The sequence below is a fragment of the Leopardus geoffroyi genome, chromosome B1 (assembly GCF_018350155.1).
Source record: "Leopardus geoffroyi isolate Oge1 chromosome B1, O.geoffroyi_Oge1_pat1.0, whole genome shotgun sequence".
Lineage (NCBI taxonomy): Eukaryota > Metazoa > Chordata > Mammalia > Carnivora > Felidae > Leopardus > Leopardus geoffroyi.
In genome coordinates, this window is record NC_059327.1 from 172,610,811 (window position 1) to 172,627,852 (window position 17,042).

At 40.6% G+C, this 17,042-nt stretch overlaps 1 protein-coding gene across 1 annotated transcript in view; it reads right to left on the reverse strand.

The window, feature by feature from the left end:
• KLB (klotho beta) overlaps positions 1-17,042 on the reverse strand; it is a 36,674-nt gene continuing 19,632 nt past the window's right edge. The window contains exons 2-5 of the mRNA XM_045474993.1: positions 15,268-15,778; positions 12,790-13,058; positions 6,072-7,215; positions 1-3,540 (exon numbers count right to left, since the gene is read on the reverse strand). Of these exons, the coding sequence (XP_045330949.1) occupies positions 3,182-3,540; positions 6,072-7,215; positions 12,790-13,058; positions 15,268-15,778 (2,283 nt within the window). The 3' untranslated portion in view covers positions 1-3,181. The remainder of the gene's footprint in view (positions 3,541-6,071; positions 7,216-12,789; positions 13,059-15,267; positions 15,779-17,042) is intronic.

A 17,042-nucleotide genomic window follows, 5' to 3' on the forward strand; every position in this document is an offset into this window, starting at 1 on the left:
TTAGCATAAACTGTTTATTTGAAATAAATTACATTGAGAATTAAACAATTAGTCAAAATATACTGACCACCTTTTTACAGAGGATCTTTTTTATTTTTAAAAATTTACATCCAAATTAGCATATAGTGCAACAATGATTTCAGGAGTAGATTCCTTAATGCCCCTTACCCATTTAGCCCATCCCCGTTCCCACAACCCTTCCAGTAACCCTCAGTTTTCCATATTTATGAGTCTCTTCTGTTTTTTCCCCCTCCCTGTTTTTATATTATTTTTGCTTCCCTTCCCTTATGTTCATCTGTTTTGTCTCATAACGTCCTCATATGAGTGAAGTCATGATTTTTGTGTTTCTCTAATTTCATTTAGCATGATACCCTCCAGTTCCATCCATGTAGTTGCAAATGGCAAGATTTCATTCTTTTTGATTGCCGAGTAATCCTCTTACACCACATCTTCTTTATCCATTCGTCCATTGATGGACATTTGGGCTCTTTCCATACTTTGGCTCTTGTCGATAGTGCTGCTATAAACATGGGGGTGCATGTGTCCCTTTGAAACAGCACATCTGTATCCCGTGGATAAATGCCTAGTAGTGCAATTGCTGGGTCATAGGGTAGTTCTATTTTTAGTTTTTTGAGGAACCTTCATACTTTTCCAGAGTGGCTGCACCAGCTTGCATTGCCACCAACAAAGCAAAAGAGATCTACAGAGGATCTTTAAATATGGTTACGTTGTAATATTTTCCAGATAAACCAGACTTGAGAGACAGTTTGTCACATTGAATACACAAACTACTAGCACGCACAAAATTTAGCACAAGTTAATTAGATTTTAAGATGATTCCCCCTGCTCCCCAGCAAGTCTCAGGCTTAAATTCTGAAGATCTTGTCAAAAGCTACCAGCAGTTTCAAATGATAACTTGACAATTCTTAAATATTTGAGTCTGGGATAAATCTGAAAAGTATAATTGGTCATGATTTAGATTAAATACCTATCTAAGGATTCTCATATGATCGTGGCTTAAAAACTTGTAAGATGATTCCTGGGTGTTAGGACTGCTGTAAGCCTTGGTTTAAGGACTTGACAGGGGCTGGGGGGCAGGGGTTGGTGGTTATGTATGGCAAGGCAACAAATATGCAAAAGGACACAAGTTTTAACTTAAGGTGTAAATGTAAAGACCTGAAGTAGTGAAGATTATAAATACATCTTTTTAATGTTTATTTTGAGAGAGCGAGGGCCCAAGCAAGATGGGAGAGGAGAGAATCCCAAGCAGGCTCCCCACTGAGCACAGAGCCTGACTCTCATGAACCCTAAGATCAATAGAGCCAAATAGTCTTCAAGGTACTTTTGGATCAAAGAGCACAAAGTAGACCCCAGGAAAGGAAAACCTAAATTTAATTCTTAAATCTTTGTTGTTCCTAATACTGAATGTGCATTCTTTTTTCAAGATATTGGATGTTAAGAGAGGTTTAAAAGTTGGTAAGTTGTTCAACTGATAATTAGAATATTCACTGGAACTGTGGGGTCAGTGAAGCCATGTGTCACAAAGGGGAGGGGGATCCAGCCAAGTGATTCTTTTAAATGACATTCTTCACACATAGTGAACATTAGAACAACCAGTTGTAATTGTGGATAGCCTTAGGTCCACTTACTTTTCAAAGAAGAAATTAAAAAAAAAATTATTTGAAAACAAGCATAATCTAAAAATTGCCAAAGGTGGAAGAGTGGGTGCAGAGGGATCAAGAAAAATAAAAAAATTTACTGCTTGAATTTGGCCAGCCGAAAAGCAAATTTATTTCCCATCAATCACTTGTGCATTTATTTGACCAATTGTGTTCTCTCATTACAGTTATCTTTGAAACACTGCTATTTTCAATTAGAACCTCTGTTACATATAAAATTTGGCTTCTGACATAGGTGGACCTGGAAAACAATCACAATTGCCTTAATTTAGGGTGATTTCCTACCAAGGGTTTTTGAACAAAAAAACTTCACTTTGACTCAGGTTCCTGGAGAGTGGGGGACAGTGATTAGCTACTATGTGTAATGGCGTGGTGATTGAAATGAATGGGTTTACATTTCGAGTTTAGCATACACAACAAATCTTAAGCATGGAGTTTAAGAAAGTCAAACTCCTGGTTCAGATTTAAGTTACTTAATCCCAGCTTCAAAAGGTACAATGAAAAAAGTTTTAACTCCTTCAGACCATCAACATGTACACAAAAAGCACAGTTGCAAGGTGCAAGGTCAAAATACACCTGCATTCTACATCTCTGAGAGGTCCCTGTATTCACATGGTATCAGAACAGTGGAGCTCAGGAGAAAACAGTCTTACAGACTAATAGGGTCCTTTGATGACTTGATAATAAAACTTGACATCTTTTTAGAATGTTTAGCTTTCCCAAGTATGTAAGATCTCATTTGCTTCACAAAAATCAAGCGAGGAAAATGCTGTCAATTTGTCTAAAGGAGTTTGCGGTGTTGTGAGGTTGAGCAGGCAGGTGAGTCTAGCTGTCCTTTAGTCCTGTGACCTTTCCATGAGATGAGTTATGAAAGTTATTTGTTTTTTAAAACTTGGATCTGGTGCAAGGAGAAACCACAAAATCCTGTATTTTATAAATGATAACTTTTATTACTATTGAAAACTAGGATCAGTGGCCTTAACAGTCTATGCTGTAGCTGATGATAAATGAACACTAATCCTATTGTGTGTTTTCTAAAGGGGAAAAGCACCTCCTTAGAAGTGACAGAATAATCACTGATTATCCAGTGTTAAGAGTTTTAAATTTTCTGTTGTGGAGTTTAACCAAAGTTGTACTTTTTTCAATATAATTTGTTAAATGTAGCTATTGGTATTTAGAGAAGAATGATAGAAAACAGCTCATCAAACTTCATGAAGCAGTGTATCAGATAATCCTAGCTTACTGTCTGGGTAAAGCCTTTACCTTCAGATCCAAGAACTGAATTCACTGATGTCCACACCTTAAGGGAAAATTCATTTGAACCACACAAGAGAGACCTCGATTGTCATCACTTGGTTACCACTAGTATTTCAAATTGTCTTTCTACAATATAGGTAATTCTGTAAGTTACCAGTATACGGAACCGGAGTGAATTTTTTAAACTTTCTTTCATACAGACAGAAATAGGATCAGTTTCACTAAGACCTCTCTGTGTCCTTACTTTAGTGGTACGTGCTGTAAGTTCTTTGCTTTCCAAATTTTTTTCTCTTCCGCTTATGAAAAATAGTAATTGATAAAAGTAGAACCAGGGTGGAGAAGAAGCAACAACCAAAGAATATCAGTGGTTTCTTTTGCACAAGAAATAAGCAGACAATGCACTCTGTGTTTCTTGGAGTCTGACTGCATCTAGGACTAGTGATGTCAGAAGGGAAGCCACTGTTGCTGATCAGTTTGTTGTAAAGCTGAACTGAGGATTTAGCTTTGAATTCAGATGTGAAGAATCCAAATCTGGGTTTAGATTTTTCTTCAGTCAGTTTGAATGCATAATAGCCTTTGATTTTGACTTTATCAATCAGTTGTGCTGAAAAATATCAGAAATGAACATTAATCACATGGACTATAAAGAAAGAATTTAGCTTCCATTGAAATAAAGTCATACCCATAAAAAAGTAGTGATTGTTCTTAAAGGGTTTTTTGACATTCTTTCATGATTGGTAAAAGTGAAAATATGTGTAATTAAGTTTTTAAACATTTGAAGTAAAACTTTGATCCATAATATAAGAACTGGGAGCAGAGCACAGAAGCGCATTTATGAATTGGAGCCATGAAGGTGGAAAAGGACTTACACTGTTCAGTTGATCATAAGCACAAAAGTCTTACCTATTTGGCTGGTTTCAGGTCTCCAATACGTCCTTGGTGCGGCCCAATAACCATACTTGGTTTCCCCTAGTCACTTGCTTGGCTGTTTAACACCTCTCCCTCCTCAAACATATAGCACCTCTGTCCTTGCTTTGAAGGGATAACCTTCCTTCCTATTTTACTGAAAAACATACTCACAGGAGAATTCTTCAAACTCCCACAATCCTATCCATCCACCTACTACCATACTTCTGTTGCTGTGGATGTCCTGTCCATGCTCCTGGAAGAGGCTGACTCTTATACACTAAGTTTATTCTCTGATTTACTCAAGGACATCTCTCCATCTGTTCTCTTCTCTCATTTCCCCTCACTATTGGTTCATTTCCATATAAACATGCTATAACTTTTAGTATCTTATGCAAAAATATCCTTGATTGCACACCCTCTAGTGAAAAGCACTGGTTCCTACTCACCCTACTCATTGGTTTCTCATCTCTCTGACGTCTGAATATTGAAGTGTCCCAGGGCTCAGTCCTCTACACTTGCTCCCTTAGTGATACCATCCAGCCTTACTGTTTCTAAATCCCATTCTTGGTCTTAACTCCCAAGTTTGTATCTCAGCCCCAGACCTGAACCTGAGACTCCAGTTAGCCTATGTGACATCTCTAATTGACTGATTAATAGACGTCTCAAACTTTAACCTGTGCAACACCAAACAACTCTCCAAAAACCTGTTGTCAGTCTCCCTGGCCTGGTAAATGGCCGCTCACCCTTTAGTTGCTCAAACCAAAACAGATTTCATTCTTCACTCTTCTAACACTCTCCATCCAAGCCTGATGACTTTACCTTCAAAATCAGTCCAGAAGCTAGCCGCTTCTCACTATCTCTACTCTATAACCTAATCCAACCCCCCATTATTTCTTAGACTCCAACCCTCCCTGATTCTGTTGTTGCTCCTTTATAGTGTATTCACTGTAAAAAAGAGTAGCCAGAGTGTTTTTTAAAGACCGTGAGTTAGATCATGTTCCCCTGCTGTTTAAAACCTTAAATAGCCTGTCTCTCACAGTAAGAGCTGCAGTTCTTAATGATGGTTTACTAATGCCTCTTCTACTTCCTTGACCTCATCTTTGATTGCTTTACTCCCTTACTCATTCTTCAACCTTCCTGAACCTCAAACAGGCCAGGCATGCTCCCACATTGGGATTTTTGCATTTGCTGTTCTCTCACCTGGAACACTTCACAGATAACTGCACAGGTTTGCTGCCTTGTTCCTCCAGGTCTTTGAAGACTTCCCTAACTACACTTTAGAATTGTAACCACTCCTAAACCCCACTCCTGGGCACCTTCTTCCCTCTTCCCTGCTGTGTTTTCTCATAGAACTTTTTGCTTCTGACACTCTGTATCTTATCTGCTGATTCTCATCCCACAAAAATACAGCCTTCATGAGGACAGTAGTCTTTATTTTGGTGAATGCTGATATGGTGCCTAGAACAGTTTCTGCCCATATTCGGTGCTCAGTAAACATATTTCTGGGATCTTTTTGCTGCTTCAACAAATCTATTATGAATATTTAAAATTAATATTTAAAAATGATAGTAGCAAATGCTGGAAAGAGTAGGAGATAAAGACTCTCAAACACTGTTGTTTGGTCCTATCAAAATAGATAAAATTGAGGAAAATTTTTTACAGTATTAAAAAAATAGCTTACTAGGGGAGGGGGGATAGAAAATGCCTTTATAACATTTGACCCAGTAATTCCATAGTGGGCAGTCCTTAGGGAGATAATTAGGAATGAAGACACAGATTTGTATTCAAAGTTACCTACTTTTTAGTATTAAAAAAAAAAAAAGAAAGAAAAAGAAAAACCCACAGGGCTGCCTGGGTGGCTGTCTGATCCAGAGCATCAGACTCTGGATTTCTGCTGAGGTCGTGATCTCAGGGTGGTGGCAAGCTTGAGCATGGAGTCTGCTTAAGATTCTCTCTCTGTTCCTCTGGAGTCCCGCATGTGGGGCTCGAACTCACCAAAGTGAGATCATGACCTGAGCCAAAGTCAGACGTTTAACCAACTGAGGCAACCAGGCGCCCCTATGGGTTGTCATTGTTTTTGATTTTTAAAAAAATGCTTTTCTACCCTTGCCAAACTTTCCCTAATGAGCTGGCATTGTCATTAATGCGCCTTCTCCCCTCATTCTTTCGTTCACATTAGCTGGTAATGTCCTATTTCACTGTACCTGATATGGCCCCGCACCTCACCTTTCAAAGCCTCCTGAATGTACTTCTCTAAGTAGTATTTTCGGAGTTCATCATTCTCCAGAGACTGGTCATCGATGCCATTGGCCGTGATGTAAACATCCACGTCTCCATAGTTCTTCTGGATCCACCTCAGCACCTTGCGCTCCCCCCAGGGCAGGACAGCCAGGCGGCTGGGCGAGCTCAGGCAGGTGATGTCCTGCAGAAACTGGACGTCCCTGTCCGCGTCGTAGCGGCTGCCGTTCTGGCGCGCGTGCATCACGAACCAGGTGGTGAAGTGGTTCAGCGCGTAGAAGTCCGCGGCGCCCTTGACCAGCCTCCTCTCCTCCTCCGTGAACCGAGGCAACGCGGAGCGCGAGAGCCCCTGCCTGTTCTTGAAGGCGATGTACTCCCTCATGGCCAGCGGGTAGTCCCCGGTCTTGAAGAGGGGTTCTGCGAACCAGGCGATTTCGAACTGCAGGAAGCGCTCGGCGGCCTGCCAGTGCGAGTCGGCGTAGGGGTTGGCGGGTTCCGCCCAATCCGAGTGCAGGGACAGCGACACGGCCCCGTGCTGCGCAGACCTGTACCGCCGGTCGTAGAGGTGCCAGACCAGGGCGTGGGCAATCAGCAGGTTGTGGGCTGCCCGGTAGGTGTCGTTACTAGTGTGGCTGTAGATGTCACTCAGCCTGTTGGGCTCGTTGATGGTGATCCAGAGCCTCACCAGGTCCCCCAGCTCCTGGAAGCACAGCCCGGCGTAGTCCTGGAAGGCCTGGACTGTGGATGGGTTCAGCCATCCCCCGCTGTGCAGCAGGGGTGTGGGGAGACCCAGGTGGGCGTGAGTCGGATAGTACAACGTGACCATTGGGGAGATGTTGAGCTTCAGCCCCTCACTGACCACGCACCTGTAGTACCTCAGAGCTTGTCGGTTAACCACGGACAGGTTGCCGGTGGGAAGGATTGAGGGCCAGTCCAGAGCAAACCTGTAGTGAGTGACCTTCATTCTTGCCAACATCTCGAGTTGTCTTTTGATGCTGACAAAATCTGTGCATTGGGCTGGCCGTGTTTTCAGCTTCACCCCTTCCACACGGTGCAACAGTCTGTTGCCTGTCACATTCCACACATACAGGTGAGGGTCGCTGAACTGTGGGGAGGAAGCCACTGCCTTGGGCTGTGAAAACAAGCACATCGAAGTAAGGCACACCCTGGCAGATAGGCTCTTAGCATGGTTTAAGAGGAAGAAGGGGGGTCTCATTCTGCCTCTCACTGACAACAAAGAACATAAACGAAGCATGTAGCCTCTTCATAACGATCTGAATGTTCTTCTAGTTCTCCTGGTGATAGAAGAGGCCTGGATGGATCATACTCTCTTCTAGCTCTTGAAATCTCCCAGGGAGACCAGAAAACAGGGAAAGAAACACACCCAGGGCTTGGCTTGGATAACAAGTTGTTTTTCAGAAAATACTGAGAAACTCCTTTCTTGTTCTAAAAACTCAAGTTATACAGTGGGTCTCTCATGATTCTGTTCAAATGCATTGGGAAATTTGGGTTGGTACCTTCAGTTAAAAGGAATCATGAAAGATGGACCTTCCAAATCCTGCCATAAGTTGATGACAAAGTTAAAATTCCAGTTGTAGAGGATTTCACTGAGTTCGGCACTTGGAGTCAAAGGTGGCTGGTTAACCCAGCCATAGTTCCTACAAGAGGCTAGTGGGATGGCATAGGGAATGGCCCTTGCATTTGCTGAATGCAATTTTCTAGCACCTTATATTTGAAAAGTCCAGGTGATATCACATATGCATCATTATGTTGTCCCTACCCATGTGTCTGTGAGAACATGGCATTTATTCATCCAACAGAATACTGAATACCCTCTTTATGCAAGATACTTGGATTGTGACTGGGGAAAACAGGAAAATATCCCCCAGAAACTCCCAAATTGACTCTTGGATCTGATGGTGTGTCATACCCTGCCCCTCCACCAAGGAGATAGTCCTGGACGCCTGTCCTCATTCTCCCTCTTTGAAACTTAGCCTTGGCAACTCTGGATAGTGACAGAGCAATGTCACCCACCCCACAGATGTGCCGTAATGAGCCAATGACTCTGGCAAAGCACTCTGTCAATTCTAAAGCAATCTATAAACCTAAGGTAGTCATGACTTGGGTTTAGTTTTCCATGGTTGCAATAATTGCCTGCTAGGCCCTTGAGTATCAATTAAAAATAAAAAGGCTTAAGAAAAACATCTCCAAATTCAGAATTAATAGGAAAAAATAAAAGTTCTGTATTTGTGTTAAAATACCTTTTCTTCCTTTAGCTGAGTTTAAATGCACCCAGAAAAAAAATGATAATTAACCTTTGGTAAATATTTTCCCTCTAATTGTTTTCTTGTGTGTCATCCTTCATAGTCTAATTACAAAACCATAACACTGCCCACTTACCATCTGTCAACCAGTTATCTAGAACATTAAACTGAGAGAACATTGATCATGTGAGCATGAAGTTAAATGTGTATATAATTATTTGAGTACAATCCTTCTAGCTTAGATTGACAGTCTCAGTGTTTGGAAACCTCAGAGCATCAATATTGAAAAGGTGTTTACAAAGAGCAATCTTGCTCTGAAATAAGGCAAGAGCCAATGAAAATGTGTCTTTTAAAAATCTCCAAAAAGCATTAGTTTTAGCAAGTGGGTGTGATTAATCTGCTAAGAGATCTCATTAGAGATGGTGAACCCTGATTTCAACCCTAGCTCCCAAGAGCTTATTTCTAAAATTCTGTTCTCCATGAAAAGGATCCTGGGCTCCTTGGAGAATGGCTTCTTCCAGTCTGGGGTAGGAAAAGAATGAGGTGATGCTGGTACATCTAATGCCAGAAAAATAAGGATGTGCTTAAAAACTGAAAGGGAAATGTCAAAAAGACACAGGAGCGGTTTGAAGGAGTCCTATTGGCTACTTTGAGTGAGATAATTTGAGCATCAAAATGACTAATGAAACAATGGCAGTAATGAATTATAATGCACTGAAGTTAAGAGAACTACCCAATATATGTTGAAGGAATACTATAATTAAAAATTTGCCATTTTGCAATCTACAAGGTAATAATTCAGGTGAAGTTTATGAATCAATATTAAGACCATTAGTGACATATTGTTAGGAAGCAGGATATGTATACAGTCTCAAAGTGTCATCAGCAGATTACTTTCTAATTACAAATGGAAAAGTTACCTTTCAATTAAGAGATCTGGCAAATGCTACCTTAATCAAGAAATCTGGTAACTACTACTTCCACACATTAACATCTTTCATAATGAGACAATGACATCATGTGCTTCCTGATGTGATATATATTGAACCTCATCTACATAGTATCATTCCAGAAGTTTATTGAATCCAACAAAGAAACAATCAAAGAAAACCAGAACATGAGACATTCTTCAATCAACTGGTCTGGACTCCTCAAAACTGTCAATACCATGAACTTGGGGGAATTATTCTGAATTAAAGGAGGCTAAAGATGAATGACATCCTTGTTTGTATTCTTGATCCAAAAACATTTTTTAAACCAAAAAGGACATTTTTGGAAGATTTAGGATAATTTGAATATGGAATGTGATGATACTGAATCAATATTAAATCTTATGGGTATGATAATATAATAATGTAGGAGAATGTTCTTATTTTTAGGAGACACATTTGGATAGATATATTTTGGGGTGAATTGTAATGACATCTGCAACTTTTCACTTTGTTTATCAAATATAAACACTTTATAAAGCATAAAGCAAATGTGGCAAAATGTAAACAATTGGTCAATTTCGATGAAGGGAATATGGGTGTTTATTGTACTAGTTTGATATATTTCAGAACAAAATGTTGGAGGTTCCTGGGTAGCTCAGTCAGTTGAGCATCCAACTCAGTTTCAGCTCATGTCATGGTCTCATGGTTCATGGGCTCTGGGCTGACAGTGCAGATCCTGCTTGGGATTCTCTCTCTGCCCCTCCCCACGCCCCTATGCGTGCTCTCTCTTTCTCTCTCTCTCTCAAAATAAAGAAACTTAAAAAAATATGTTGGAGGAGAAAAGAATGCTGAGAGGCGGGGGGAAAGTACAATAGGGATATTAGTAGGTAGGCATACTAATATTTTTAAAATGTTACTTTCATTTTGTCAGTCTTCGTATAGAGGACATTTAGGTTTTTTTGGCATCTATTCATAATCCTCTGGCTGATTTTTCAAAAAGCACCCTAATTTTCCTTGGCAAACAATTTATCCTCATTCTTAGTCCAAGTTCAAGGAAGATCGATGTCTACCAGGTTCCAGGGGTAAGCATGAAACCCAGACGTGGTTGATCCCAGAATTGCTTTCCCCTGACCTAAGTGACTCACTTTCGCTCCTAGGAGTAGGAGTAGGGTCCCCAGATGGGGTAGACATTCACAGTGTCAATCACAGGGGTATACGTGGGTCTTCAGATGAAACAGAAACTTACAGGTTGGGTCATGTGCAGGCCGGAACTCTTGTCTCTTGGGATCTTTCTTTGCGGGTATGGAATTATAGAAAATATAAACCCATTTGAAATGGTAGGGAAAAGATGGCGTGCCTTTGCCATGTGTAGGAAATAGGAACTGGATAAGTAGTTGGCTCCATAGGGGACACGAGTGGAAGATGAGTCAGTCCTGTATTTAAGTTACTCTATATCTTTCCCCCCTTAATTATCTCTGAGCATTTACTAAGTCATGTTTAAGTATCAACAGGTGTTGATATTCATGACCTGTGAACTTTGTTCACTCATGGTTTGAGCCATTTTGTCTGGTCCCATCCCTTGTACATCTTGTTGTCTTTCCATATGCTTCTAGAATACAGGCCATAGTGTGGTATTGTGAGATCTTATAGCGTGGTGTCATGAAACAGATCTTTGTAACCTGAATGAGTTACATAACCTCCCTAAGCCTCAGTTTCCTTGCTTGTAAAATGAGAGTTTTTAAGATTTAATAGAGAGAACGTGCATACATACAACAGCTACATGCTTGGCACATAATAAGTGTTTAAAAAATAGTTGCTATTATTTTGAAAAGAGCACTGCAAATATGGGTGCTGGAGAGTTGCCTGTTATAGTTCTGCCTATTTGTGTTACCTTGGGCAAGTCACTTAGGTCTCAGTTATGAACTGATGGGTCTCACTTGCTTAATCCGTAAAATGAAGGATTTGGAATAGGAGGTCTCTAAGGTCTCATCTTGCTCTAAAAGTTGACCTTGCATTGAGCACTGGCCATGTACCTGACACTGCCCTAGTAAGGCACACAGCAGGCAGCAAAGCCTCAAACATCTCCACCCTTGTGTGGAGAAAGCTTGCATTCTAGTAGGGGGAAGATGTAATAAATAAGAAAAATGTATAGGGGCTCAGTCAGTTAAGCATCTGACTCTTAATTTCTGATCACGTCATGATCTCATGGTTCATGGGATCGAGCCCCTCATTAGGCTCTGTGCTGACAGCCTGGAGCTTGCTTGGGATTCTCTCTCTCATCCTCTCTCTCTACCCTCCCGCCTCTTGTGCACACTCTCTTTCAAAAAAAAACAAAACAAAAAAAAAAACAAAACAAAAAAAAAACCTAAGGGCTCCTGGTGGCTCAGTCGGTTAAGTATCTGACTTCAGCTTGGGTCATGATCTCACGGTTTGTGAGTTCATGCCCCGCATCTGGCTCTGTGCTGACAGCTCAGAGCCTAGAACCTGCTTCGGGTTCTCTGTTTCCCTCTTCCTGCCTTCCCTCCCTTGTTCACTCTCTCTCTCTTTCTCTCTCAAAAATAAACATAAATAAATAAACTAAAAAAATTAAAAAAATGAGAAAAATGCATAAAGTAGTTACCAGGGGCTAGGGGGTGGGATAAATGGAGAGATACTGGTCAACTGATACAAACTTCCAGTGATAATATTAACAAGTTCTGAGGATCTGATGTACAGCATAGTGATTGTAGCTAATGATACTGTATTATATATACTTTAAAGTTGCTAAGAGAATAGATCTTAAATGTTCTCCCCACAAAAAGAAATGGGAATTTTGTTATGGTAGCATTTTGCAATATATAAATGTATCAAATCAACATGTTGTACACCTTACACTTACACAATGTTGTATGTCAATTGTATCTCAATAAAGCTAGGGGTAAAAAGAAAAATGTGTAAAGTACATAGTGGTATGTTAGTGATGAATAGGATTCACAGAAGAAAAAGAAGGGGAATTGAGGAGATAGTGACTTTTTGGAGTGGAGCAAAGCCTTATTGAGAAGGTGGCATTTAAGCAAATAATCTGATGAAGGTGAAGAATGAGACATGAGAGGCTCCACTGGGATACAGAGACCTCATAAGGCAAATTATTCAAATCTACCAGATAACAGGAACCACTTGAATAAAGAGCCACTAATAATTTGCTTTTGGCAAACAAAATCTATAAAAAGCTTTTTCTTATAACTTTGACACTACTGGCCAATGCCTCCTTCAAAAGCAACTGTAAATTCCCTCTAGACTGTATACTCCTTGAGGGCAGCCTTTTCATCTCCATCATCAAGAAGTTCTGGCACATGAGAGGCTCTCGGTAAGCATCAATTCTCCTCATTTTCCTTCCTCTTTCCGCAACTCCCCTCCATCACCTCCAAGTAATCATATCTGATATTGTCTGATAGTTGTCACTGAGTAAATGAAATAAAATACTGTGTACTGTTGCACCAGTTCATAGTTAATTTGTAAGTAGCCACTTACCTTAAGGACAGATTCAGTGACACCCCAGGAAAAGTCGCAGGGAAACTGACCCTGCACATCTGCCATGGACTCTTTCAAGGTAAAACCATTTTCTTGTACGATCTGTTTATAGTAATGTGCCGAAGACTTGGGCCTTCTTTCTTTTTGTTTACTATTAAAATCCACATAAAATAATCCTCGGCGAGTGGTGTAAGCATCCTGCCATTCAAAACCATCCAGGAGAGACCAGGCAGTGTAGCCAAACACTCGTATTTCATCAAACCTTATTGCTGCACAGAGAAAGAAAAGCAGAGATGTTCACTCTGGTTCACGGTTATGATTCACTAACAGTATGCTGGGGGACATGTTGCCAGGAGCATATTGTGAAACCAACTTTTCCCCCTAATTTAAAGGCTTATTACAGAAAATAGAAAATTTATGTTTATACTGGAAAAGTGGCAGTTATTTTCATCCAGAATGGTCCTCCCCCTACCCACAATAAGTGAAAGATACAGTGAAATAATCAAATTTAAAATATTCCTGAGACTTAGTATGCAAATCTGTGTCAGAAGGCATAGAAATTTCCAGAACCCTTTGGGACCAATGCAGATGTCTGCTTGTGACCAAGAGTTTCGCATTTCAAGCTTGGGTTGGTTCCCATTTGTGGAGAAACTATCTCCTAAGTAGCTACCCTTTAAGGACTGAAAAATCAGCTTTGAGAATAAACATAAGTGAATGAGCATCTAAGGAAGAAAACAAGTACAGTGGTGTAAGAGAAGGACTGACCAGCCAAGGGGCAGGAGGTGTGAGGGTGCTCTGGGACAAGTTTGTTGACCTCAGTTTCCTCATTTGTTAAAAAAGATGGGAAAAGATGATCTCTCAGGACCTTTCTAGCTTTAAAAACTCTGATTCAGGAGCATCTGGCTGGCTCAGTCAGTGGAGTGTGCGACTCTGGATCTTGGGGTTGTTGAGTTCAAGCCCCACGGTGGGTGTAGAGATTACTCAAAAATAAAACCCTTAAAAATTAAAAAAAAAATTAAAAGAAACTGATTCAATAACTTCTAGGAATTGGGCAAAAATGAAATATGGAAATCAGCAGCAATAAAAGCAACAAATACCCAAATCAATCATGAACTTTTTTTTTCTTAAGAGCCTTCATTTCTGCATTGTTGGGTTTTTGTCACTGACGTTCTTTTCCTAAAAGGTGGAAAATCCATGCCAAGAGATTCTAGTGAGATAAATATATTTCGGTAGGCCCTGGTGCTAGTCTCTTTGGTGTTGTACAGTCCTCAGGGGAAATGGAATGGTAACATGTAGGGAATGTATAGCCCTTCTGCCCGACCGTAGGTATTTGGCTCAGGCCCTGTAGGCAGAGTCCTCTGTTCTGGCGGTCCCCATATGCACATTCCTGTGACTGGGCATGACTCTGTTCCATGCTGCTCCTTCCCACAGGTTGGGGAAACAAGGTCTTGCTCTCCCAGACGACCCTCCCTGAAGACTCTCTTGCAGAACCTGGGATTTTCCTCTGGGCTTGTGACTTCTTGCTTGCTTGTTTGTTTGTTTGTTTATTAACTCTATCCCCAACGTGGCACTGGAACTTATGACCCTGAGATCCAGAGTCACACACTCTACTGACTGAGCCAACCAGGTACCCTTAGGCTTATGACTTCTAAAGAGAGCTACAGACTTTTAGAAAGATCCACTAAGAATTTTTTTTTTAATGTTTATTTATTTTTGAGAGAGAAAACAGAGAGCGACTGGGAGAGAGGCAGAGAGACAGAGACACAGAATCTGAAGCAGGCTCCAGGCTCTGAACTGTCAATACAGAGCCCGATGTGGGGCTTGAAGCCACGAGCTGTGATATCATGACCTGAGCTGAAGTCAGATGCTTGACTGACTGAGCCACCCAGGCGCCCCAAAAATTTCTTTGTATTTGGGTGAAATGGAGCCCAATTTTGAAGGGGACAAACCCACCATAATTTGAGCGTATCTTCTGCTCCATTATTTCAATAGTCACCTGTAGATGTCACTACTTGAGTAGTGGAAAAGGTATGAGGGGTCACTAGGGGTCAGAGAACTATCTAGGAGCCATAGAAATTACTCAGCTTTGCCATTCATGGCTCATTCTTTGTCTCCAGGCCTTTTTACTATTTAGTCATGTAATAGAATAAAAACAGCACAGTTTCAAGAAAAGCTTTCAACATCTTAAACCAAGTTACTACTGTCAAAAAACTTTGGGATGTATCTCTTATAGCATGCCTTCTTTTACAAAGAATGATATAGCACCTCGTTACCAATTTAGGATGTATCTACAGTCTAAAACTATTTTGTTCTCAAAATTTTATTAAAAAAGGACATGAGAGTAACATTTAAAAATTCTATCAACATTAGACAATGGGGAAGCCCAACAACAATAATCATATGTTGAAAGATGACTTTAAGTATCCTGTAAGGATTAGTATTCAAAAGTTTTAAAAATTGAGCTAATGTACAACCAACCTTGAAGAACCTGGTTGAGGAAATTCTTCATCATGTAGATGGCTGTGGTATCTTCTGTTTTCACATGACTGTCTGTGAACCAGCCATTCTCAGCAATCAAGATTCGGGGGTTGCCATATTCCAGTTTAATCCAGTTCAGCACTTCTCTTAAATTGAGTGACACATTTTGTCCCATTTTAGCCATGGTGTTCTGGGGCTTGAAATTGTTGGGTCCAAAGGAAAAGGCAAAGAAGTCAGCTGTGCCCCTCACTTCACTCTTCTCTGCTTCAGAGAAAAGGGGTAGAATGGAGAGCAACTTCTTTTTCATCACCTCTGGGTAGTCTCCATCCCCATGGATAGGATTGGCAAACCATCCGAGCACTGAAACCATGGATTGTTGACACTTGAGTATATCCATCATGTCTTCTGATCTGTTTGGTTCAATCCAATGGGATCCCAATGTGATTGACAACCAACCTTTCTGATGTGGGCGGAAATTTATGTTGTAGTTATGCCAAACTTTAGAATGAGCCTAATAAGAAGAAAATATTATTAATTTTTATTGTCCTTACTCACAAGGATTGTAACTTGGCTGGTAGAAGGTCTTTCCATTGACAAATTAGTGCAGCACAGGGTGATGCAGGGGAAAGCTGTCAGGGAACCCTGATGATCTCAAAGTCTATTCTCTGTCTGCTTCTCCTGTGCTTCCAACCTACAGCCTCTCCTATAGGATTACCAAGGGCAGGCAGAGAGCTCTGGTCCAAGCTCCATCGTTCTTCTCCTCTCCCTGACTCCTTTCGTGGGCCCTCTTGGGGCTGGGTGCAGGTGAGATATTATGTGGATTGTAGGGTTTCTTCCTCTACATAAAAAGACAAAGACAAGTGATCTTTCATCATTCTACAGAATCTGCTTTTAGCCCTAACTTATAAGTCCAAGGTAATGCACTCTCAAAATTCTGTAAATGGATAATAATAGAGCCCATCTCCTAGGTTTGTTGCTGGGATTGAATGAAATAATATATGTAAAGGACTTTAGAAGAGTGCATGGCACAGAGTAACCTCTACATAAGCCATTATTATTATTACTATTATTTTTATAACATTATTAACATAACAGTTTTATTTCATAACTATTCTTTTATAAAATATTATTAATATAACATAACAGTTATTATTATTACTGTTACTGTTAAAGAGTGATAGGTACTATACAAAACAGGAAACCAGTGGAAAGAATGTGGGCTTTGGGCTCAGCCATCTTGGGCTTGAAGTTTAGGTACTTACTGTGTGGCTTTAGGTAATTCACTTAAGCTTTCTGAAATCTCTTAGTATCCTCACCTGTAAAATGAAGTTAATAACAATACTAATACTAATAATACCCTTTGTAAAGCTGTTAGATGTTGTGCTGATGTATATATTAAATATGTAGCATTGAATAGAGCATCTGGGAGGTACAGCCCAGAGATGCATGTTGTTACTATTGGTTCTCCCACAATTTACATTTCCAGTTGAGCTTTCTTATAACAGAGCCTCATGATGGGTTTCCAGGCTGGGTTTTGTTTTGTTTTTTAAGTTTATTTATTCATTTTGAGAGTCGGAGGCTGGTGGAGGGGCAGAGAGAGAGAGAGGGAGAGAATCCCAAGCAGGCTCCACGCAGTCAGCCGAGAGCCCAACGCAGGGCTCGAACTCACAAACCGTGAGATCATGACCTGATCAGAAATTAAGAGTCAGATGCTCAACTGACTGAGCCACCCAGGTGCTCCTCCACTTGTTTAATAGGTACTTACTTAGCAATTA